The 25811-nt window shown below is 34.4% G+C and overlaps 1 protein-coding gene and 1 long non-coding RNA gene across 7 annotated transcripts in view; one reads left to right on the forward strand and one right to left on the reverse strand.

Annotated features, from left to right (window-relative positions):
* Nucleotides 1-3603: 3603 nt before the first annotated feature.
* The window catches only part of LOC109534691 (furin-like protease 2), a 904557-nt gene continuing 882349 nt past the window's right edge, over nt 3604-25811 (reverse strand). For all 6 annotated transcript variants that reach the window (XM_048670198.1, XM_048670177.1, XM_048670187.1 and 3 more), the window contains 8 exons: nt 21455-21821; nt 21208-21392; nt 20994-21150; nt 20660-20931; nt 17695-17939; nt 17402-17639; nt 17139-17311; nt 3604-7413 (listed from right to left, as the gene is read on the reverse strand). In XM_048670198.1, the coding sequence (XP_048526155.1) occupies nt 7243-7413; nt 17139-17311; nt 17402-17639; nt 17695-17939; nt 20660-20931; nt 20994-21150; nt 21208-21392; nt 21455-21821 (1808 nt within the window). In that variant the 3' untranslated portion in view covers nt 3604-7242. The remainder of the gene's footprint in view (nt 7414-17138; nt 17312-17401; nt 17640-17694; nt 17940-20659; nt 20932-20993; nt 21151-21207; nt 21393-21454; nt 21822-25811) is intronic.
* LOC125505779 lies at nt 12918-13810 on the forward strand. The gene is made up of 2 exons (XR_007282402.1): nt 12918-13312; nt 13369-13810. It is a non-coding gene; the product is annotated as an uncharacterized LOC125505779 (long non-coding RNA).

A 25811-nucleotide genomic window follows, 5' to 3' on the forward strand; every position in this document is an offset into this window, starting at 1 on the left:
AATCTGAAAGATACTACCCGAGACTCACCAGGGAGGCCATCGAAATATTTAAACACCAAAACAATTTCAACAGAAAAGAAGAAATTACGGCACTCAATCCAGATTGGAAGCGCGTTTTGCGCCAAACAGCATGTGCGCCGAAGCGTTGGAACCCCCACCCATCCCCCACGCATGAGCACACACGGCTGGGCTGCATAAATACGACGGGAAATCCAGCAGTTGAATCAGTCTTAGTCGGAAAGAACGGGAGATCACTTCGCCCGCTGCCTAATCGCCTTTGATAATGTCCACCGCAGTTGTGGACGAAACGTCAGAAAGAAATTCCGATAGACCACGGCTTCAAAGCCCGGAAAACATTCCTAAATGTAGTCCTTCACTAATTGTTTGAAGAGAAATGTAAAAGTAATTTATGACAAACCATTTTTAAATTCCTTTAATTTATGTAAAAACATCCCTGGGACTACTAATACGACCCTGGCACTCTTTGCCGATGACGCAGCCCTCCTTGCGACATCAAGGAGCAAAGAATGCGTAAGGCGGAGACTTCAGCTCGCAGCTGATGAACAACACGAGTGGTTTACTAAGTGCAAGGCAAAAATTCACCCAGGCAAAAGTCAAGCCCTCCTCATTGGTAGGAGGCGGTACAGCGTTGATGGAAATATCAGCATCGATGAGGTGGACGTCGAGTGGAAACAAGAGGCGAAGTATCTAGGTATCATCTTGGATAAGCAGCTTACCTGCAGGAAGCAGGTTCAAACATCTATCAATAAGTCCAAAGCTGTAACCAGCAAGCTCTACCCACTCCTCAACCGCCAAAGTCATATGAGCATTAAGAACAAGCTCCTGCTGATCGAAACAATTATCAGGCCCGCATTGGCGTATGGCTCTACGTCGTGGGGCTATGCGAGCGAATGCCACTTAAAAAGACTACAAGCCACGGAAAACAAAATTCTGTGAATGGCAGTTGACGCGCCTTGGTTCGTACGCAACAGCCAGATTTACAGAGATCTAAAATGGGAACCAGTCCGCGACTTCATAGCCCGAAAAGCAGTAGCGGACTTCCAGAAAGCGGAAAACCACTGCAATGAAGATCTTCGCTAGGAAAAAAAGGCCCAGGCACCAGCTGACCCAACAGGGCAACAGGCAAACGGTGCAAACCGTAGCCTGCAACCATCAAGTGGTTTAGCTTAATCAGCTTATTTAAGTTAGCAAGATGCCCACACCAGGCATGGAGCCTATGTGGAGAGAATGAGATGCAACGGCATACGGGTGCCAGAGCCGAAACAAATTTTATACGACTGCATGTTTTGAAGGATTTCCTGGAAACTAGAGCGCAAATGGGGGTTCTTTAGTTGGTAAAAATCCAACACTACCCGGTATTGCGGGATACCGGGTGTCTTCGTGAAGATTTTTATCCTCCAGACGCCGGGCAAACAAAAAAAAACGCTCAGTATAAAATTAAAGAAATTTCAAATCCTCTACCGCCCGTACAGCAAGGACCAAGTTACATTATAACCAACTACCATCACGTTTTCTACCATATAAACTTAACCAATATTAAGCAAAGTTTGAGACTAATTGAAAAAACTCTTTTGCAAATAAATCAAACAATTGATAAATCACAACCACCTATGTACAATCTTTTAGCTACTAGAACTAGTAATTTACTAAATCAAGTACATTCATTCAAAGACTTTATCACTCATTACACTACTAACACAAAACATAGAACTAAAAGAGGACTATTCAATTTTCTGGGAAAAACACAAAAATACCTATATGGAACATGCATGATGCAGATGATGGCGAACGTTATGACAATTATATTAAAGTCATTCAGGAAAATCAAAATACTTTACATGATGATATTTCCTCAACTCAAACCATTGTTAAATGCTTAATAAAGAACATTGATACCCAGCTGTCTAACATAAAGTCAAATCAGCAAAACCTGCAAGAACGCTTGAACAACCTAACACAAATGACTCAGTCTACGTCAACAACTATTTACTTAGTCATATTACTAGACAACTTGGAAAATAATATTCACATCCTCAATGAAATTCGCAACAATGTGCAAACTGCTATCAACTTCGCAGAAATTAACGTACTACATCACAGCATCTTAAAATACAAAGAATTGCGAGCGATTATACAGAAACTGAAACCAGAAACTCGAATTTCGTTTGACAATATAATCAAATACTACGAAACAGCTCAGACTGACGTAACTATAAAAAATGACCTAATGATTTTCTACATTGCAATCCCGTTGATACGATCCCTATACTTTATATCGAGTTTATCCAATCCCGATCAATAATCAAATAATAACCCTTACCTATCCATATCTATTAAAGTCTTCAAGCGATTTCTTTAATTTAAAGGAAAAATGTCCAAAAATTGAGAAAATATCTCTTTGTTTAGAGGAAGTTTTAAATTCAAACAAACCTTGTATAATGAAATCAATAAATCTAACAAATCATTGTCCAATGGTTCCAATAAATTTCAAGAAAACTTCAGTCACTCAATTAGAAGATAACTCTATTATAATAATACCAACTCAAAGTGAGAACATTCAATTTCAATGTCCAAATCAAAAATCGATTGAAATTATAAATCAACCATCATTGATTTTACCATCCGAATGTTCAACAAAAATAAAGGATAAAATGTATGAATCCCAAAACCCGGAAATCATCAGTTCACGGTTAAAATTACCAACTATTAATATTGATGAAAAATGGGTACAAGAATTTGAACCTTTACAATTAACAGAAATTAATTTAGATAATATTCATGAAGATTTAGAAAGAGCAAAACAACTAACTGTTCATCATTTAAATAAATTTGATGTTGTTAGCTCTAGCGTATCAATTACCTTAATATTAATTATTATTTGTATCATTATTGGAACTGTAATGTACTGTTACTATAGGAAATATAAAAGCAATGTAAAAGTGGGCATAAAACTAGAAACCCTCGAAAATCCACCCCAATTTTCTCAGACTTAATGACGGAGGAGTTATATGGCCATTTCCAATGATGCAATGTTAACTAGAACAACTTTGTCAAGTCAGCATCTATTTTCCTATTTATACGGCAAGGTTTGCGTATGCAAAGCAGTCATTAAGATCACTTGCTTGGTGTATGTTCCATGTAATTTCGTTTGTAAAATAAAGTTTTTAAAAAGCGAAGGTGCATAATTAAGAACAAAATTCTGAAATGGCTCGAAAATATCACTCTCAAAAGCTCTTTTTCATTTGCTTTTACGAAAGGTATGATCATTTTGACCATTTTCTATCTGAATTGGGCCAGAGAAAAATTTAAACATATTAGTGCTCTTCAAAGTCCTGGACCGAGTTCAACGTCTGTCTGATTCGTTTTCTTTTGTGCACAAGCAGCGTGGTGGTTTTTGTATGCAGTTGCAGCTTGAAACCTTGAAAACTACGCACAGGCTGTGGTAAAAACCGTATGCTGAATGAAACACTTCCACATACAGAAACAATATGCGAGTAACAAGCTTTTAAAATTATTATCTGTAGCAGTTTTCACAATCTTCTAAGCTCGAATACACATTTTTGGAACGAATTAAAATTCTGATAATCAAAAAGCCATTTAATATTAAAGACACATTTATTTATCAATTTGTATTTACTAAACTCAAAATGTTAACACAAATATCAATTTTATAAAAATATAGGTTGAATTAATAAAACCTTCGACATTTTGTAAACTGAATATTTCTACGGTGCTTTATATTGTAATCATTTGCATTTTAAGCAGGGAAACATCTACGTTGTAAAATACGTGCTATCAGTATTTTAAACATATTGCAAACCTCGTAATACAAAACCGTGTTGTCAAAATTTTATACAAAACGCATGCTATGTTTACAAATCGCACCCTAGAAAATTTAATAAATTTCTAAAAAATAAAACGATCAAAAATAACTGTGAGATAACATCCTCAATTCCCTAAAATTTTACACAATAGTTGAAATAGACTACGTCTTATGCAATTATGTATATACAATGTGTACATTTAAAAATAATTGTTATATTTATGACACAAAATAACAAGAGCACTTTAGTTTTGCATATTTAAATTATTCGTATCATATGTATGATTCACACATACGTGTCATATGCAGTGATAGGGTAATTTTACATTTGAATCAAAAATTTCATATACACATTTAATTTTTATCCCATTAAAGGATTAAGCGCGTTTTTTTTGGTTGCTATTAATTTGCCTATTTAGGAAGTTATGTGATTTAGTTAGTTTATCATGAAAAAAAATTCTGAAATGTAATATTCAATGTACACGTTTATTAGAGCAGACGATCCTCATTACTACCTGAATAAAAATGTCCCCTACCTTTAATTTTTATTATTGAAATATAATAGTTTTTCGAGGCTTGAGGTCGGGGTGTTTATCGATTACTCCAGACCCTGGTGTCAATTGATCTTCTAGATATACCTATATATTTTATTGAACAATTTATTAATGCAATTATAATTATATTTTTCCTGTTAAAATAATATAGTTATTTATAAACTTTAGATTGCATTAACTTTTATCAGTTCATCTCTATGCGATTTTTGAATTTATGTGTAGTTGGACTAATCGATTCTTCGTCTATCAACTGTGAAATGCTTGTATGTTGTGCCAGCTTTCAGTTGAATTAAGTTTTTGTTCAGCCACCGTATCTGTACACAATATCTGCGAGATCATTCATCAACAGCTTTATAATTTTAGAAATATTTAACATTTGTTAATTGAGGTATTAGACAAGACATTAGAAATTTTTTTAATCGAAAATAATATTTAAAAGTGTTATGGAATGTATTAAGAAATCATGATCTGGCAACTATCTTGCATTGAGTAACACTGTTATACATACATGTTATTCTGTATCATACAGCTTATGATCAGTCAGTTACTGTTCACACGTACTTATTGTTTATACGTTCTTCTTAAATTTCTGAACTTAATATTTGATAGCTTTCCAATGTGCGAGGGCCCGAACTCTGACTCTTATTGTTGGCAAACGATAGCTGTAAAACAGTAAATCACATAACTTGAAATGCGTCTCTATTTACTTACTGTTGAATTAGTTATGGATCTTGCGCTAATGGATTCGGGAATGCTAATCTCAGACATTTCCACATTTCAGACTTAACTACTTTCTGTGTCATTACTTTACGATGTTAAAAAAATAACTAAGGACCCTGCATAGACCAAATATACCTGGTTATATAATATAAACATTATGTTACAGATTTTTTTGGTTCAACGTATATATTTTTTTATTTAGTGACTTGATATTTATATTTACATTGTATAAATGTCTATTCTTAACTAATATCTGGTTTAAGTGTAATTTATATAGCTTTTTCATAGTTTGTTAATTTCCTGAATCTTACATGTGGTGGTTATCTATATAATTAAGTTTGTTTTTAATACGGAACATCCAACATCCATTTATATGGTTTATATAAAAACGGTATGGTAACATATTTGAATTAATATCACAAAATCAGCTAAAGCATTATGGACATTTTATGCAGTTTTAGGCCAATTTGGAATTTTTACATACACTAATTTAATTTTCTTGCAATCTTAATTAACTACATGTTTTATTTTATTTGCCCTTTAGTGTTAGCTTTTGAATTTATAAACATATTTTTTGGATTTTTTATTTAATTAAGTTACTTTATATGAGCACACTAAAATGTATTTTTCATATCTATAGAAATATATAATATCTATCTATAGTTCCCATGTTTCTTACGGTTTCACGATTAATTACAAAATTTCTGGATTCATACATCACATCAAAAAGTATGTTGTGAAAAATCTTATAACAAACAAAAGTTGAACAAATTAAATAAAACAGGTTGTAAGTATGGGTGAAGTAAAAAACAACTTTGAGTAGACTTTTGATTAACCATATCCTCCTTCTAAACTTTTTTCCTTTTCGATTATATGTGTTTGAAAGTATAAGCAGGCAGTGTCCGAATACATAATTTAAATAAAGTGTTGAAACGGACTGGAAAATGACAAGAATTCAGTGTTTCAGAATAATATGAAATGCCATAAAAATATGTTTTATTATTAATTAACTAAATTTAAGCCGCACGATCGGGTTATCGGCAGGCATTCAATAGGCCTTGTTTAATTTGAATAATCAATTTAGTTGGATACGTGGTATGTAAGAGCTGCCTGGCTTTATGCGAAAAATGAGTACTCATCTTTATATATAGCACTCTATTATAGTCTGTTCCGTATGATTGAACCTATGCTTTGTGCGGTCTGTGTTAAAAAAACGATGGTTTAATTACGTATTATACACACAAGTCAGGCCATCCCTACATTTTAAAGGATGCAGTACTTCTTTCTCATTTGCCGTTTTAAGACTAACTCAACGATTTTTTTGTTTCATTTTTATTTACGGCTAGATAGTTTGCTTAACATTGCAGTCATCTACAGTTAAATATCAATTCCTCGAGTTAAGTCAATGAAAAACGACTTTGAAGATATTATAGACAGATTTAAAGAAAGGGAATTAAATAACTTTTGAAAAGTAAAATAAGCAAAACAGGAATTTTAAATATCTATAAGTTTATAGACAGTATTTGCCGATTTATTGGTTAAATAAAATGCCTCAATTAATGAAATGTCCATATTATCTAGCCGCATTTTACAAACTTAGACCATTTCATGACCTAGGTCTAATTAACGTCGTAGGTTCCCGAATAAAGACTGTTTTTAAGTGGATTTCTACTGAAATGAACTGCTCGCAAAGTAATAATGTTACTAAAGAGCGTTTGGTTAACTTAAGCAGGTTTGCAAAGAAATGGAAAATTTAAAATCTGAAGTGAGTTCGGAGTTCGTTAAGCACAAATGCTCTCTTTAACATTCTTAATTTGGTAACAATTTCATAATTGCTATTTTCAACATTGGACGTTCATGCATATAGCTGAAACGAGCCGAATAAAATTTTGAACTTGTATTTGACGATTCAAACTTTAGATGAACTGGGATAGCTAGTTATGAACTGTTTTAAGTGTTAAAAATATAAACTGCTTAAAATGTCCACCTCTTGATATAATATTTTTTTTTGTGATTTAATACATAGGTACAAAAACAACACTGGCATACTCAAAAGGAGTTCCAGTGCAGTGTGGGGTTTTACAAAGTTATTTACACTCTAGGAATTGTTTGCAGGTGGGTAGTCTAGCAGGCCGTTCGCTCGGTTTTCGGTTTCATCAATTTATGCCCTTCTGAACTATCTGAGTCGCTGCTTTCACCGTCGCTGACTGACACAACGTTATAATTGCAAGTTACTTTTGGTTTTTTTATCGACACTCTGCTGTACCCTCGTTGATTGGCTTGGGCAGTAGTTCTCTGAAAAGAAAGATTAACCAGTTATTGACCTCGAAACAAACAACTATTGATTGTGAAAGTGAAATTGAAAGCAAACACAGTGTTCGATCGAGCAACAAAATTCTCACAGATTCTTAGAAGATTCTTATGAGGGCTCACCTAATTCATTGCTGCATTTTCGTGGAATATACAAGGAATACACGTGAAGAAGGAGCATTGTTTTAATCACGTATTCTAGATCCAAAAATAACCTTAGTTTGGAATATAATTGATCACTAAAAATGCTTCGTTACGGATTTACAGGGTGTTGAAACTAATGGAAATGGAAATATATTAACGAAACTTTTTAGGCATTAATATCTAGGAGAGATGCACGTTTTGCAATAAAATAATTTTGTTAAATTTTACAATTTCCATTTGATAAAGAAAAAAATAATACGCCACTGTATTTTTTAATTATTACAATTACTTTTCAGATTCCTTGTTTTATTACAAATTAAAAATACCCCCTTTTGCTATAAAAGCGGTTAGGATTCTAAAGTAAGATATGTGGTAGGTGGACCAAATTGGCAACATTTAATTAGGAACCAAAGTTTTTATTGGACTAGATAAAAACTGAGCTCATCTCATAAAAAGAGTCGATAAGTACAAGTTTCAACACTTGTAATTCTGTGTCTTTATTGATAGTAAAACAGTCTACCTTTTAAAATATTTACAAAATTTAAGCTATTGATCCCTGGAAAATTTCGTTAAAATATCTCGTTGATATAGCAGTAGTAGTATTGGGGGTGGAACCGATGGTTCCGGTGAGTAGGACTTAAAGGCCCTTTTCTTCATTCCCCCTCCATCCATCCCCACCTTACAAAGGCAGGGATCCGTCTCCAATCCAAGGAAGACAATTCGATGCGGTAGAGTGTAGAGTGTGGAGGCTCCTTCACACTCTCCCGCATCGCTCTAGTAGGCGATCCGATATTGATGTTTTCTCTCGCCCTGGGTAACTCAGTGAATTTTTAGGAATTGGCGCAGTAAGGCGCAAATGGCTTGGTGCTCCAACACAACGCACCGGCGCAGTAACTCAGTTCCGTTGCTGGGAAAATGTCAATGACTTTTTTTTAACTTTTTTTAATTTATTTTAAAGGTCATTTATCAATAATATTTTAACATTTCTGCAAAATTACAGAATTTTCCAGTTTTAGCCAAGTTCCTCTTTCCCCTAAATGCTCAATTTTCTAAAGTTTCACTTAAAAATCCTGACAATTTTAAGGTAATTTCCGCAAAAAATTATTAAAAAAATTTTCAATTTTGGTATTTTTCCAAAAGTATTTTCGCCGAACTGAAAAAGCGAAAGTTTGTAATCATTTATTTAGAAAACTTTTGGAAACTGGGGTTTCTCCACTTTTAGATCAATATTTCTAAACAAGACTGTCTCTAGACAGAAAAATCGCGTTTTCTCAGCGTTTTACTGTAAAATACTACTGAATGTTTTCTGCAAAAACTTAGGAGATCGATTTTACAAGAAAACTCGTCGATTTTCTTTGGATTCAGTTCTGTTGCATCTAGATGACTTTCTTTTAGTTATTTGAACAAAGTAGTAAAACGTTACGCACAAAATGTTGATAACTTTTTTTCTGAGATGTGAAAATGCTTCATCTTCATCTTCAACATCAGTTCTTGAGGGAAGAAATCCTTCCTGCATTGACTTGGAAATCATTCGTTGTTCCGCTTATCTAAGTCAATTTGAATATAAATTAGCTTGTTGTGGCCAAAGGTGCCATGTCGCAATGTGCATAAAATGAGTGTGGTATCTCTTGCAATAAAAAGAAGTTATGGAAAATTAAACTTGACTGTCACAAAAGGCATATTATCCAAGAAAGTCAAATGAAAACCTCTATTTTTTTCTATTCAGATCGATTTAGTGACAAAAATTAGGGCAAGTTTACGAAAAGGTTTATGTGGCTAAGCGTAAGTTTCATAGCTATTTTCAAAAAGTTTCCGAGTTCTTAAAACGCATTTCCTTCTGGGAAACTATGTTACTAAAAATACAAGAAATTACACATTTTTTGAGTAATATTATATGGACGGGCAAATCGAAATTTACTAAAAATGTCATATTTAATAGACGAAACTTGCATTACTGGAGTAACGACAATAGCAATCCTATTCGCGAATGTAATTTTCAAGAAATTTTTAACTTTAATGTGTTTTGTGCTATTCGTAATAACGAAATTCTTCACGTCTATTTCTACAATGAAAATTTGAGGGGTTAGTAGTTAATAGTTGATTCTTGCAATTTGTAATTACTGTATGGATGTATTTAATTTCTAAGGGAAATTTATCTTAAAATATTTAATCCTGTAGTTCAACCCAAAATAAATAATGTAGAGCGGGACATTTTATGGTACCAACAAGATGGTGCGCCCCCTCACAGCACTTATGCTGTTTCCATAAAACTTTACGAAATTTTTGAAGATCGTTGGTTTGCCAATAACGGTCACTTTCAATGACCACCTAGGTCACCTGACCTTACGCCCATGGATTTCTATCTTTGGGGTCGAATTAAAGATCTTGTTAATGCTACACCATTAACGACCAAGGAAGATTGCATTGCAAGGGTGCGAAATGCCTTCAACTCTCTTTCCCCTGAAGAGATTCAAAGAGCTACAAATGCAGCTGTTACAAGGCGTGTTCAACAATGCCTTGCATCTAACCGACAACGTTTTGAACGTTTATTGTAATTAAAAATTAGACAGATAATAAATAAGTAATAAAAAATTATACTAAATTGAGACTTGTTTGAAAATAACTATGAAACTGTTACGTTTAATTACAAAAGTCCTTTCATAAATTTGCCTTAATTTTTGTCACTAAATCGATCTGAATAGAAAAAAATAGGGGTTTCCATTTGAATTTTTTGGGTAATATGCCTTTTTTGACAGTCAGGTTTAATTTTCCATAACCTCTTTTTTATAAGAGATGCAAAACTCATTTTTTGCACATTGAAACATGGCACCTTTGGCTACATGGTTATATTCAAATTGGTTGACTTGAATAGGCGGAACAACGAATTATTTCCAAGTCTGCAGCTGTCAATTTTTTTGGAAAAATGGATATTTACCACAAAGGTTGAAATTCCTTACCCAGTTTATTTAACAAAATGACATGAAAATCCCAAAATGTAATAATATACAGGGTATTCCTGTAAGCACCTACTTTCGGTATAACCGGCAGTGGTACCGACTTGAAAATATTTTAGATGAGTTAGCCCCAACCTGTATGTATAATATAATAAATATGCGTTCTGTAGAAATTTATAATTTTGAATTTTTTAAATTAAATTTCAAAACCCTGTAAATTCATAGGGAATCATTTTTGGGATATCATTTTGTAACGAAGGTTACTAAAATTTTCGTTCTTTCCGGTTAATTTAAAACCAACGCCAGGCAAATTTTCATTTTCAAGGGCCAATAAAAGCATATTTATTTGCCTGTTAGATTGTATTTGCGATTGTAGTAATTGAGGATCGTTTTTTTGAAACTCGATAAGTACATTTTTACCGAAATTGAGTTATGCATGTATTCTATATAAAAATTCAATGCCCGACCAGCTGGTAGCGTCAGATTCATAAAAACACGTTAAACAGTGTTTTGTGTTTTCTTTTTAAAATATTCATCAAATAACGGGAGAATATAGTAAAGACGTAAAACTCATGAAAAAGAGAAGAACAATTCGTATCTCTCAGGAAAATAGCATTCAAGTAAGACCACAGATTACGCGTTATAGAAAAGAGAGGTTAAGTGGGGAGAACTAACAATAAATGAGATGCTAGGTAAGTTAACTATTTTTCAATTTGAAGTAGAATGGAGATTTTTACAGACTTTATATGTTTTAGGAAAATGATATATGCAAATGACGAACCTAAGCGAAAAACTACAGATGAAACAGTTTTGAGGCGAAACAGAAAACTTTCGGTGAACTATTTAATTCGCGCCATTAGTGATGTCGTAATGGCATTTGATGTGTTGAGGTAGGTCAGGTTTTTAATCCAAACATTGAACTTTTTTCATGGGTATATTTGGATTTTCTGATTTTGTGTGCCTTTAACGTGGATGAGAACTGTGTACAGTCGATTTATTGGTGTGGTATATGGTTTGAAACATCTCAAATAGTTTAGGTAGAATCTTAAGCTTACCTTCTCGGAAATATATCGATTAGACTTTATCATTTTTATGTTATCTTCACAGCATCAAGAATATTTAGTGGTTCCGAACTGTAGAATTACATTTTTGGGCAAAAAGTAAGAGATACATAAACAAAAACTATATACAGGGTGATTCAAAATTAGCATAATTCCTTTTAAGGGGTGATGGAGGCTCACTTGGGGAGTACGAGAAAAATATTGAAAATTTTTTATTTGAAAATTTCTAGAAGATATTAACAGTTGAAGATCGAATTTCAACTTTGCTATTAAGCATTATTTTGAAATTATTTCATGTTTAATTGGTAGCATATTGGAATACTTAAGCATTCAAAAAGAAAAATTAGGATCTTTGTTTCAAATTATGAAAATTTTCTATATTAAAAAAGTTCTGTTCTACAATTTTTTGATGAAAAGGCACAGCGGCATTGATGTTTTTCGCCATTAACAGATAGTTACAGCTGGATAGCCCTTGTCAATAATAACAATAATCTGTCAAACTGTGACTTACTTTGATTATTCTTTCACGAACTTGCAGATCTGCGATTAGTTCAGGGAAAATGCTACAGTAACATAGCAGAAGCTGAAAGAACTCACGCAAACAAAGGGTGAGGAAAGTGGTTCCAGGAAGATAGTGCACGACAAACGATGTTCGGGTTCCAAGCACAGAGGAACAAGTATTGGACATAATCGAATCAGGGCCTTCCAGGGGCACTCAGAGCACAATAACTGACACTTTTCCAGGCACCAAATAAATACCGGCTACATTCCTACCACGTTTGTACGGTGCACACAGCACAAGGAGATACAAATGGAGCACGAGTTAGTTAACTGAATACGAGAAGCTGCTTGATAAGAGTGGATAATAAGGAGATTACACAGGCACTAGCTTGTTTGGAGTTAACCATTCAAATGTTTGGTGTTGTATGGATTATTTATGTAAACACCAAACCCCGCAGAATTCGAGATTATGAGAACAGGTTGACATTTTGAAATAGGTTCCGTCATTTAACGATTCCTGTTGAATTTACCGTTTATCCTTGTCTATCTTATTGTCACTCTCTATTTATCCATGGTTACAGGAATTTTAAATAATTACGAAGCAACAGGTATTTGCGCAATGTTAATTAGGCAGATTACCTTGAAAACCATTGCTGTCATATTTCTGATATAGTTTTTTGCAAATTGCTCAGTTGTTAATAACAATTAATTTCTTTTACTAGTTTTTCTGTACTCCTATAACACCGCCAGACAACACCCCCAGAGGAATGACGCCAATTTTGAATCACCCTGTATTTAAATAACACTCTAATATTGTATTGTTGTTAAGTTTAGAAGTAAAATTTAAACTCTGTAGCCCAATTCTCTTTCTATTGCGATGGAATTGCTGAACTTTAACCTAAAAATGATACAGTTAAATCGATATATACCCGAGAAGCTACGCTAAAGATACTGCCTAAACTATTTGAGATGGTACAAAACATATACCACACCAATACGTTTTCTTTACACGTAGATCAAACACGTTGGAGGCAAAATCGGAAAATCAAAAAATTCCGTTGAAAAAGGTTTAAAGTTTGGCTTCAAAACCCTGACCTATTGCAACAACGCCGGATGCTTTACAATAGATAAGACTGATGACGTCACCCTAATGGTGCGAATTAGAACTTCTAGAGGCAATATTCCTGTTTGTGCTGCCACATTTCAACATATACCAGATAACTGGTAATTCAAAATTGATCTTTATTTGTTGTTCCTCTGAACTCTGTCTCATGTTTTAGGTGCAGACTGTCGGGTATTTCAAACAAATTTATCGCCGTAGAACTATTAGTTGAAAAGCGGGGAGGTCGTGTACCGAGTCAGATTGATAAGGATATTTCTGACGCAATAAAGACACGCATAAGCAGCTACAAATGCAGAGAAAATCACTATTCGCGTGAAAAATGCAGAAGAACATACATTTAAACATACGTTAAACATAGTTAAACATACAGAAAATGTAGCAAATATTTTGTGATACAACAAACTTTAAATGTTCTTTGGCTAAATACAAGAAGATTTTTTATCAAAATTTTAACCTTGGGTTTGGAAATCCACAGTCAGATACATGTTTCATTTGTAAGGAGTTTCTGGTAAATATAAAAAATATCAAGATGTTGGAAAAACGTAATGAACTGCTCACCAAGTACAGACTTCATAGGATGAGAGCAGAGGCCTTTTTCAAATACATGAATACTCACAAAGAAAATACATTTAAAGTTTGTTTCAATCAGCCATTACCAAAAATGTCGGTTGGTGAAGTTTTTTACTCAAGGCAAGTTTGGATAACAACCTAGGCATTGTACATCACCAACAAAAAAAGGAATCAAGAGAAGATACAAACTTCTACGTTTGGTTAGCGACGCAGTCAGGTAGGGGCTGCAACGAAATAGCTTCTGGTCTGTTCCATTATCTAAGCAAGCTTAAAAACACATTGTTTGATGAAGGCAAGAATGAGTTGATCTTGGAGTTATTTTCAGACTTCGGCTCCTCTCCAAACAAGAACAGGATCATGATGACAGTCCTCATCTATTTTTTCGAAAAGTCTAGAGTTTTTAAAGAAATAAGAAATGTTTTTCCCATAAGAGGTCATAGTTTCATGCCTCCAGACAGGGTTTTTGGAAGAGTATAGAAAGAATATCGAAGACTAATCGAATAGAGAAGAAATTTTAATACCGCGGGAGTATTACGAGATTTTGAAAAACCATTGAACGGTCAATGTTTGGGGACAAGACTGGAATACGTTTGATTATAAGTCGGTATCGCAGAGCATTGTGAAGAAAAAGCAACCTTTCAAAATAAGCGAAGCTCGAGTCTTAACATACCAGAGAAGGAAAGGGACAGTTATTTGCAAAGTCCGCACTACATACAGGGTGATTCAAAATTGGCGTCATTCCTCTGGAGGTGTTGTCTGGCACTGTTAAAGAAGTACAGAAAAACTAGTAAAAGAAATTAATTGTTATTAAAAACTGAGAAATTTGCAAAAAACTATATCAGAAATACGGCAGCAATGTTTTTCAAGGTAAGCTGCCTAATTAACATTGCGCAATTACCTGTGGCTTCGTAATTATTGAACACTCCGGTAACCACGGAATTATACAGACTGACAATAAGATAGACAAGGATAAACGATAATTTCAACAGGAATCGTTGAATGACGGAACGAACTTTCGACATGTCAACCTGTTCTCATAACCTCGAATTCTGCGGGGTTTGGTGTTTACAAGTAATCCATACAACGCCAAACATTTGAATGGTTAACTCCAAACAAGCTAGTGCCTGTAATCTTCCTTATTATCCACTCTTATCAAGCAGCTTCTTGTATTCACTTAATTAACTCCTGCTCCATTTGTATCTCCTTGTGCTGTGTGTTTCGTACAAACGTGATAGGAATGAAGCTGATATTTATTTGGTTCCTGGAAAAGTGTCAGTTATTGTGCAATGTTCTGAGTGCCCCTGAAAAGGCTCTTCTGCAATAATGTCCAATACTTGTTCCTCTGTGCCTGGAACCCGAACATCGATTGTCGTCCACTATCTTCCTGGAACCACTCTCCTCGCCCTTGGTTAGCGTGAGTTTTTTCAGCTTCTGATATGTTACTGTAGCATTTCCCCTAAACTAATCGCAGATACGCAAATTCGTGAAAGGAAATTCAAAGTAAGTCACAGTTTGACAAATTATTGTTATTATTGACAAGGGCTATCCACCTGTAACTGTCTGTTAATGGCAAAAAATATCATTGCCGCTTTGAATTTCCATCAAAAAATTGTAGAACAGAACTTTTTCAATATCGAAAATGTTTGCAATTTGGAGCAACAATCGTAATTTTTCTTTTTGAATGCTTAAGTATTCCAATATGCTACCAATTAAACATGGAACAATTTCAAAATAATGCTTAATAGCAAAGATAAAATTCGATTTTCAACTGTTAATGTTCTAGAAATTTTCAAAATTTTTTTTAAAAATATTTTTCTCGTACTTCCCAAGTGAGCCTCCATCACCCCTTAAAAGGAATGACGCCAATTTTGAATCACCATGTATACTGGTTATGACATAGAAGTTAGTAGTTTCAAAAAAGGTGTAAAAAACGCTAATCGGAGATCAGAAGCTCAAAAGCTTCCAGCAATGAATCATGTTAGTGACCTCAAGAAAAGTGACGTTAAAAAGCTCTTACGTGGCATGCATCTTCCGGATGAAATTACTATTTTTTATGATGAAGTTATGAAAGAACCTGCCCTTACTGTTGACAATAATGCTGATGAGGCAGGGCAGGACGATGATTCCGAAGTGGATGTTTGAAATATACTAATCTTTTTATCTAAAAATATTATTTTCTCTTAGGACATAAAAGTTTAAATTAGTTTTCGTTATCATAATATGTACTTATCGAGTTTTCAAAAAACTGCATATTTGTTTATTTTTTGTTTATGTATAATAACATTGATATTACATTTTGTTTTTTTACTAATCTGTTTGCATTTATTACTACATTATTAATTAAATATCTAAATTGGTCATTACGTAATATTGTTTTAGTCAGATTAAAAAAATGCTCTCCTGAAAATTCATCATTTTGTTCTTATCGAGTTTAAAAAAAACGGTCCTCAATTGCTGAATTCTATGCCGGATTCCGCGAACGATTTCATCAAAGGTCGACCAAAGGTGCTTTCTGTCCGGCAAATTTCAGTCAAAAATATGTAAATGTTTATTTTTGAGGGCCGCCACCCATTTTGAAAGCCGTCACGTGCACCAACCACCCCGTTACGCGCCTCTTCTCCTCTGTTTCCGATAAGCTTAATTCTGTAACCATTAAATTTATTCAATAATTTTAATATCATTCGCAAATATCATCTTATTTTGTTAAATATAAATCGCCAGTCCGGATAAATATGTATCGCAATAAATTCCAAAACGCCTAAACATTATCCCCAAAACGCCCGTTATCTTGTCGGCAAATTGTAGGCAACAGCCATTTACCTGTTTTTAAGGCTAGATTATTTTATTATTAAGCCGTAATGTTCCCGTTTAAGGGCGTTGTTCATTTGCTTATTTTGTCCATGCATTTTCGAATCTGTTAATGGATAAATCTTTTATCGTTTAACTGTGTTTAATTCTGCCTACTGCGTATTGACCTTTGGGTTTTTCCTTTCTCCACTGTATAAAAGCTATCCTCGCTGTGGGGCCAACACCACGTAAATCTTGATGGCTGGCGTCCGAGATTTCCGAAAGTCCGTTCAAGTCCGAACATGCTAGACTACCAGCATTAAACCATAAATTTAAAAGGTAAATTCACGGAACAACGTTTTTCTCCGATTCTCCAGACCCCATTACAAAAATGGCGCCCGAGCAGGAACGTCTCTACTGTTCTTCTTCAAGTTTTCCCGTATCTTCCGTTCTTCTGTTCTTTTCTTTTTTCTTTTTATTTATTTATTATTTATTTCAAAATTTTAGAATAAAAACATTCGTTTTACAATAATTATACCTCGAATATAAAGTAGATATTAAATATCTCACCTGCAAAACTAGGAAGATAACTATAAAGAGAATTATTATACATAGGCAAGCTATTATAGCCAATCCAGTGATGAAGTTAAATGGATTGACAAATTGAAGACTTGAAACGGGCTGAGCTGAGAGCAGTAGAGCTTCCACATTGATCTTCCTTTTATCTTCTTGCAATTTGCATTCTGAAACAATCATATTTGAAATATTTGCAAATCAAATTGTACATAAATTGTATTTTTTTGCTCTCTCTTAGGCCTTGTGAATATACTAACCTGGACAATTAACGCATGAATAGTGGCACTTTTGACAACCATATACCGATTTAAAGAAATTAACTGGACAATCCGGTCTGCATTCCCCATTTAAGAGCAGCCACGAATCAGGACATTCCACGCATTGGTTAGGTCCAGGTCCACTGCATGTTTTACAGCTCATATAGCATCTCAAACACAGTCCCATATCGCTGTAGTAGCCCGTAGCACAGGTTGTATGGCATTCTCCGTTTTGCAACTGAATAAACAAACATTTTAGTACCAAAACTACTTTTTTCCAGCAGTTTTGTCACCTGTAGTTCACTAACGCACTCCGTGCAGTTCATTTTTGCTACACATTTAGCACATGTATGCAAGCATGGTTCGCAAATTTGGCCATCTTTTTCGTGATAGTAGGCATCATCACATCTTCCAACACACTTGGTGCCTTGTAAAATGAGGGGGCTTGCACAAGACAAACATGCTCGTTCTGTTGGACCGTCGCAAGAATCGCAAGTCGAGTGGCATTGCTTGCACATGCCGTTGTCATAATATTGATCTGAAAAAGTTACTGATTATGTAAAATAGATAGTTTTTCCGTTTGAGGAGAGCAAGTAGGTCAGGCAAACATTTATTTTAGGTTTTATTAGTCTGATTAAGCAACTTTTATTTGAACGCGGTGTTTTTCTTGGTCCGTCGTTTCTGATATATTTTAGCCATCATCAGGTCTATGGAAGGGAACGGAGTGCCTGTAGATTTAGGCGTGTTAGCATCATATTAAATAGTTATTAATAAAAACAGAATAAAATAATGACATTATTTCACATATACAGCGAATTTGATTTTGACTTGAGGATGAAACAAACCCTTTATTCAATTCTATCAATTTTTAAAAAGATCTTATTTTTATTTATTAGGACATTAAAAGATTTATTTTTACTTCGGAACGGAATTGCAAATATACTTATTATCCCGACTTTTTAATCCAGATTCAGGTTCAAAATTGAATTCAAAGTATTTTTGTATAATACGCTATGTGGCTAAATTCACTTGTTTTGTACAGGGATAGTTTATTTGAAATAAATTGTGAAAGTTAATTTCAATCAAATTTTTTAAATCTGAATCTAGAATAAAAATAGAAAACACGAAAATGTGCCGTTTTTTCCCTATTATGTTTTAAAAAATTTAAATACCAGCAAGAAATAAAATGAAATCAAACAAAAAACGATAGAAGGAGAAAATAAGGAAATTTATTGCTAAAATAAATTTCAAAATAAATAAATAAAAACACAATCATTAAAAGCACTGATTTTGTATATGATCTCCGTTTAACACTAAATATATGCTCTATAATCTACTTCAATTTTATTTACAACGTTTTGAATATATTGGTTATGATTAATATTAATATCGTTAATTGAATCCATCATTTTAAGGCGTCTAGAATCTCATGCACAATATTCTTTAAATAACCCCAGAGAAAAGAATTAAGAGGCGTTAGAACGGGGCTATTTGGACGTCATTGGTTAGGACCCGCTCGTCCAATCCACATATCAACTTAAAAAAAGTGCTACCGGGCGAACGTTATAGGGTGGGCTCCCTCCACCCGATTCGTCGAATTTCAAGGCTACTTTGATTTGTTGCTATTTATAATTTTTAAAATGTAATATATGAAAAACGGCTAATACAAATATAGGAAAAATATATAGTTTTGAAATCAGGAGGAAAAATCCTATTGGTGCCTCTAAAAATATATAGGGTTCATAAAAAATCGACTTTATGTCAAATTTTGACATTTCCGTGTTCTATATTTTTGCTTTAAATTCTGATTTAAAAAATCTGAGCACAATTAAACAATTTTCTGGTGGTCAGTTTCACAATTTTTTTGAAATAAACTATCTAGGGGGGTATCAACTTATGGAGAACCGCTCTATACATAATGGTGTGTAAACATAAGTAAAATGTAGCAACATAAGTAAGTATAAGTAAAATGTATTAAATTTTATCAAGAGTTCAGGGTTCACTTTTTTACATTATAATCCCCCCACTTTTCCGGTAATGTGCGTAATTTTTTATATCGATCATACCCTCATAGATGGACAGGAAGGGGCGTGCATATTAATTGGTCAATCTGATCACTTGAAATCACTCCTTGTGACTTTTGTTTCTTTGAAGATGAGTCAAAGTAGCTCAAAGTAGAAAAGTGTAGCTTGCCAAATTTACGTTTTGTATGGAAAAGTTTATTTGTTGGGATGTTACGGTCAAAGATTCTCATTTGTTCTCAAAATAACTCAATGAATAATCGAAATTTAAAGAAATAACTATAAAAACAACCTTTTGGTAAAATTTTTAAAAACTTTATACATAATGTAACCAAATTAAAACATCAACCCTTCTTCTTGTTAAAGAACAAGGTTTTAACTTTGCTACTAGCAAGCGCATCCAAGACCGGTTTCGAGCTTTTTGGTTCTCAGCTGCATTAAATCATACACTACTAAGTAAGTATAGATAGTGCGATTCATTTATAGAACTCGGAAAATACCATTATGGTATATTGCCTCTGCAGATTAAATTGATAGGAAGCCAAAAACTTTTTTCCCTACGGAAAATTAATACTTATTCTTCTGTTACGATGTGTCAACCAAATAAATTTTTGTATGTACACAAGACTTTTAGAACAAATACAATCAAAAATTCTTTAATAAGAATAGCATAATGTGCAAGTGACAGAAACCTAGAATGTAATAAATTAATTTAAGCATGGGCCTACATAATTATTATCAAATTTTCATTATATTTTCAAACTATTTCACGTGTTTTGCGGTAACAAAATATAAAATTTTGTAAAAAGCAATACTTGATTGAATCCCTAAACAATAAAATATGAAGTTTTAGAAATCACCTAATGCTTTCTGAAAACATCCAAAAAGTAGATAAATTAAAATGTGAATTGTTAAACTGTGAGATCTCCTTGTGGAAAATGGCTTCAAATAGACGGCCAACTAGATTACTGATAAAATGTTAATTATTGTATTCAGAAGAATGTAGAATATGGCATTACTACAAATAGATAAAACTTAAGAAGTTTAACATTTAAACATTTGAAAAGAAAAATTTAGTAAACACACTACATTTATCTGCATTATAAATATTTCAAAATTACTAATTTTGTTTGTTTTCCTTCGCTGTGTGAAAGTCTGTGGATTAAAAAAATGACTACTAGTAAAACCTTATACTTTATGTATAGACCTTAAATACAAAATTTAGGCACCTACTCACCCACATCACATTTATCACTAGTCTGTGTTTGACATCTGCCTTTAATGTTAACTTTCCAATCGTCCAAGCAGGAGATGCAAGTTGAGGCGTTGCATTCACTACAACCTGGTGGGCATTCTATACACTCCCGTTGATTGTAGTCGGCAAAGTGATGAGCTGGACACTCCCCGATACAGCGGCCTTCATACCAAAATCTGCCCGATGGACATCGGATACATTGCGAGCTATTGGAACCGGTACATGTTTCACAAGATTCGTGGCATGGAGCACATCTGAACAATTGGAAATCAGAAAATAAGAGATAGGATTGAAAATTGACCTTTAAAATTCTCACCTATAGTCATCAGTCTCAAACGTGTTCGTAGGGCAGGAGGCTAAGCATTTGTTTTGATAGAGCAAAAGATGATGATCACAACTAGTGCAGTGATCTGGACGGTCTTGGCAACCAGCGCAATTCGGCTGACATGGAATGCACGTTCGGTCAGCAAAATCTACGCCATTCAAAATTTTATTTCCATTTCCAATGGATTTCCAGTATTAAAACTTACGTTCGAAGTACCCCTCAGGACATTGCTGAAGGCAAATATCTAAATCCACCACCCGAACATGACCAGGCGCACACGCTAAGCAACTCTTTTGATCCGGACCTGTGCAGGTCTCACATGCTTCATGGCATGGTTTGCATTCTCCTTGTTCACTGTAGCTTCTAGGCGGACATGTGCTCACACAATTCCTATCGGAATAGCATGAAGTGAACGACACTAGCCCTTGATTTCAAATTAATTAATAACCTACCTATCCATGCGTTTATATCGGCAAGCTATACACTTCGTAGGCCCCTTTCCAAAACAGCCCTGATCGTCACATTGATCATCACATCCAATTTTGGTTTCCTCATCAAAATTCAAATCGTTTTGATTATTTTCTCTCACCTTGGTGTTTTTCTCGTCTAAAGAACTGAACGCTGGTTCTGGGTCTGACCCAGCGAACGAATAAATGTGTGGGAAACTGTTGAATACCTCCGATGGATCAAAAAAGTTATCGGTTACTGGCGTCACTGGCTGGGGCTGAGTTGGAAATGTGAAAGTGTTTGAGGGGGATTTCCAAGGAGATGATCGAATGCCATTGGCCGAGCGTAAGCGAACAGGATTGACGTTAGTCCCTACAAAATAGAAATGTTGATGTTAGTTGATGCCAAATTAATTAATTTATTTATATAGACAATTTGATTGCAAACAAAGTTCCACATGCGAGTAAAACCATCTCAATAATGCTCGCCGAATCTCAAGCGATATTAGAGAAATATAATCATTATGATAAAACCTCCTTAAATGAATTACGGTCTAGCCGCTTGGTGGGAAGGAATTTACCCTCGCTCAGTCTCTTGGCACTAGTGCACCGCAGCCTGTAGGTGAAGCTTTTAACATTTTTTCAGTTAATTTCACTTAGGAAATGCGGTATGAGAAATGTTAGGTATACATTTTGTGAATATTTGTATGTGTAACTTCTACATTTTTAAAGATAGAGAATCGGTTAAATGGGTAAAATCGGGCAGAAACCTATTGCCTACTCATTACCGTTTTCAAAATCTAAATACTTAATTTTCCAAACGCTTAGTTGATACAGATAATAAGAAATCTTAATAAGCCAAAAATTGCTTTTACTCCAAGAAGATAAATATAATACTATCGACTGCGCCACTTTTATTACGGAATTTGAAAGTTTGCAAAAATGGTTATTCCGAGATATGATTATTTATTCGGTTACAAAGCGAGAGCCACTATTGACCTAATTACAAGGCTGTCATATGCTATTTTATTCGGCTGATCTCCTCTTACGCGATTCATACATGTTAATCAACCGAGGTACTATACAGGGTGGCCATTTTCTGAATCTTTGTAAGGGTAACTTCTACATTTTTAAAGATAGAGAATCCGTTGGATTGGCAAAATTGGCCAGAATTCGATTGCCGATTCATTACGGATTTCAAAATTTAGGTACCCGACTTAATTCCTGAAATATCCTGAAAAGACTATAGTTGTCGTTGTTATAGTCAACATGATTTACAAGATAAAAAATAAACTTATATTTTTTTAAATGGTAATCATAGTTGACTGTGGGCCTTTTAAAATCCTTATTTTTTTCTGAATTTAACGATATAACTGTTTGTATGTTAATCTCTTCTTTTAACCGTAAAAATTCCAAAGAAAAACAGTAACAAGCATCTAGCAGTATTGTCACGAAATAGTTACTGTGTCTGTCATTAAAAGTGTCAGATAAATTTTACTTTTTATAGTAGTTTGAGTTAATCAATCTCATTGGATAAAAGTATTATTGTTGCTAAGTAAATACGGTGGATTTTGAAAAAGAAGACGGGAAAATGTATTCTAATAAAGAAAAGAATGACATGCTGTTCTGCTACTATACCTGTAATAAAAATCGTAATATGGCTAGCAATCTATATTTGGACCAATCCATGGAGAGGAGACAGCCAGACAAACAACTTTTTTCACGACTGGAAGTCAACTTGAAAATATACGGATCATTTAAAAAGCGAACCAACGGGAAGATTAAATTTCAAGAACAAGATGAAGAAAGAGTTTTAGCTTATACCCATTTTAATCCAAATTCATCAATCAGTGAGACTGCCAGCGAATGCAATGTTTCTAAGGAAAAAGCGATATATATATTTTTTTGAGGTACTCACGTTTGGAATGGGGGAATCGAAATTGACGATATTTCAGTAAATGGGAGCCCCCTTTGCGCCCCATTTACTGTCAAATATGACACTGACAAGCGGGAAATTTCGCACCTGGGCTGGAGATTTCGAGAACCATGTAGGTTACCTGGATGAAACTATATAAGCGACGACGAGAACCAGACGGGGGGAGTGAAGTGACAGCAGTGACCGGGTGCAGAAGAGGTTAAACCCCGCGAGTCGGAAGACCGAGTTTTCCGTTTGTTATTGTTATTGTTTGTGAAGTTAACGGTAGTTTTGAAGTTAGTTTGTTCCTGTTCCGTATTTAAAGTTATACCGAGCTGAATAAAAGTTGGAAGCTGAAGAAAGAGTTTGATACCCGACCATCCACAGTACAATATTTACACTTTTTTCAAAATGAACTTGAAGACATGTTGAATAGTTTCCCGTTAGCAGCGTATCGAAAATTGGAATATTTTCAACATGATGGTACACCACCACACAACTCACGAGTTGTATGTGACTATTTACAAAAACATTTTCGTGGTTGCATTGCCAATGCAAGACCCATTCGGTGGCCAGCACGTTCACCGGACTTAACACATCTGGACTATTCTCTGTGGGATACCCTTAAAACCAAGATCTACTACTACTAGACAAAACCCAATGATATTGAAGCACTAGTATATAGAATACGTACAGCAATAAGAAGTATTTTTCTACAAACCATAAGAAAGGTGTCATTGGAAGTTGCCAAAAGTGCCTGGACGTAAACGGAAGTCATTTCTAACATTTAATTTGAACAATTCTTTCTTTCATTTTTATTTTGTGCTTTGTGTGATAATATAGTTCTTGTTTCCAGAGCCTACTACACATTTTTTACGTTCTTTTGAAGTTTTACGGCAACAATAGAAGAAACATATACAAACAATTATATCGTTAAATTTAGAAAAAAATAAGGATTTTACAAAGCCCACAGCCAACTATGATTCCATGAAAAAAAACACAAGTTTATTTTTTATCTCGTAAATCAAGTTGCCTATGACAACGAGTGCTAGTTTACTGTCTTCAACGAAAAAGTTCTACCAAGGTCAATTTTAACTTTTTTCTAAGTTAAGCAGTTTACGTAATATGTGATAATTAAAAAAGTGTTGATTTCTTGTCTTTTCAGGATATTTCAGGAACCAAGTCGGGTACCTAAATTTTGAAATCCGTAATGAATCGGCAATCGAATTCTGCCCAATTTTGCCAATTCAACGGATTCTCTATCTTTAAAAATGTAAAAGTTGCCCTTACAAAGATTCAGAAAATGGCCACCCTGTATAGTACCTCGGTTGTAATTAGGTCAATAGTGGCTCTCGCTTTGTAACCGAATAAATAATCATATCTCGGAATAACCATTTTTGCAAACTTTCAAATTCCGTAATAAAAGTGGCGCAGTCGATAGTATTATATTTATCTTCTTGGAGTAAAAGCAATTTTTGGCTTATTAAGATTTCTTATTATCTGTATCAACTAAGCGTTTGGAAAATTGAGTTTTGACCTAATGCATAAATTTTCAATTCTGGTCGTTTGTAAGGGTATTCGCTAACAATACTTCCATACTTCATCTTGACCTTTTATTTGGACCTTCAAACTTGATACCACCCTCATTTATATCACTATGTTAACTAACAGAATCACTGTACTTCCGTTCCTCAGTGTGGTTTCATATACTTGCTGAGAAGTGAAACTACACTGACCAGTCTAAGAGTTTTACGTCTTGCTGACATGGGTTTACTGCGTCTGCTCAGAAACGGTTGTGGACCAAATGTGAGAAAACCTAGCGTTTTTGTAAGTGTGGTTGACCATCAATTTCTTATGAAACATTTTTTTTTCTCTCACTGAGTGCAAGATGATACAAAAACTAGTCACAGAGACGAGTAACAATCTGTTTTGTTTTGGCACTAAGATATTACAATGATTAAAAATCTAAGCTTTCTATGGTTTCTTAGTTGTTTGGCAGCTTGATAAGCTTGAATGGTTTGGTACGATCAAGTCTTCTTGTCAAGTTTTCCACATCGAGGAGCCTGGACCCTTCTTCGTTGATGTGACGCTGAAGGCGACTTTCGTGTGAAACAGCACATCTTTGTATAACTGACGCAACCGTTTCTACGCTGAGTTCTTGATGTAAGTCGCAATTCCGTAGATACCAAGGCGCATTAGTTATATGCCTTAGTACTTTGTTCTGGAATCTTTGGACTATCTCGACATTAGATTTTTTGGCGCAGCCCCACAATTGACTGCCATAAGTCCATATTGGTCGCAGCACTTGCTTGTACATTAACAGCTTGTTATTGATTGTTAGTTCGGATCGTCTTCCAAGTAGCCAGTATAGTTTCCGGAACTTGATGTTTAGCTCATCTTGCTTCTTTTTGATGTGGGCCTTCCATCGGAGTTTGGCATCAAGAGTCA

Source organism: Dendroctonus ponderosae, unplaced genomic scaffold (genome assembly GCF_020466585.1).
Source record: "Dendroctonus ponderosae isolate FM_Combo_2020 unplaced genomic scaffold, Dpon_F_20191213v2 Dpon_F_20191213_1, whole genome shotgun sequence".
NCBI lineage: Eukaryota > Metazoa > Arthropoda > Insecta > Coleoptera > Curculionidae > Dendroctonus > Dendroctonus ponderosae.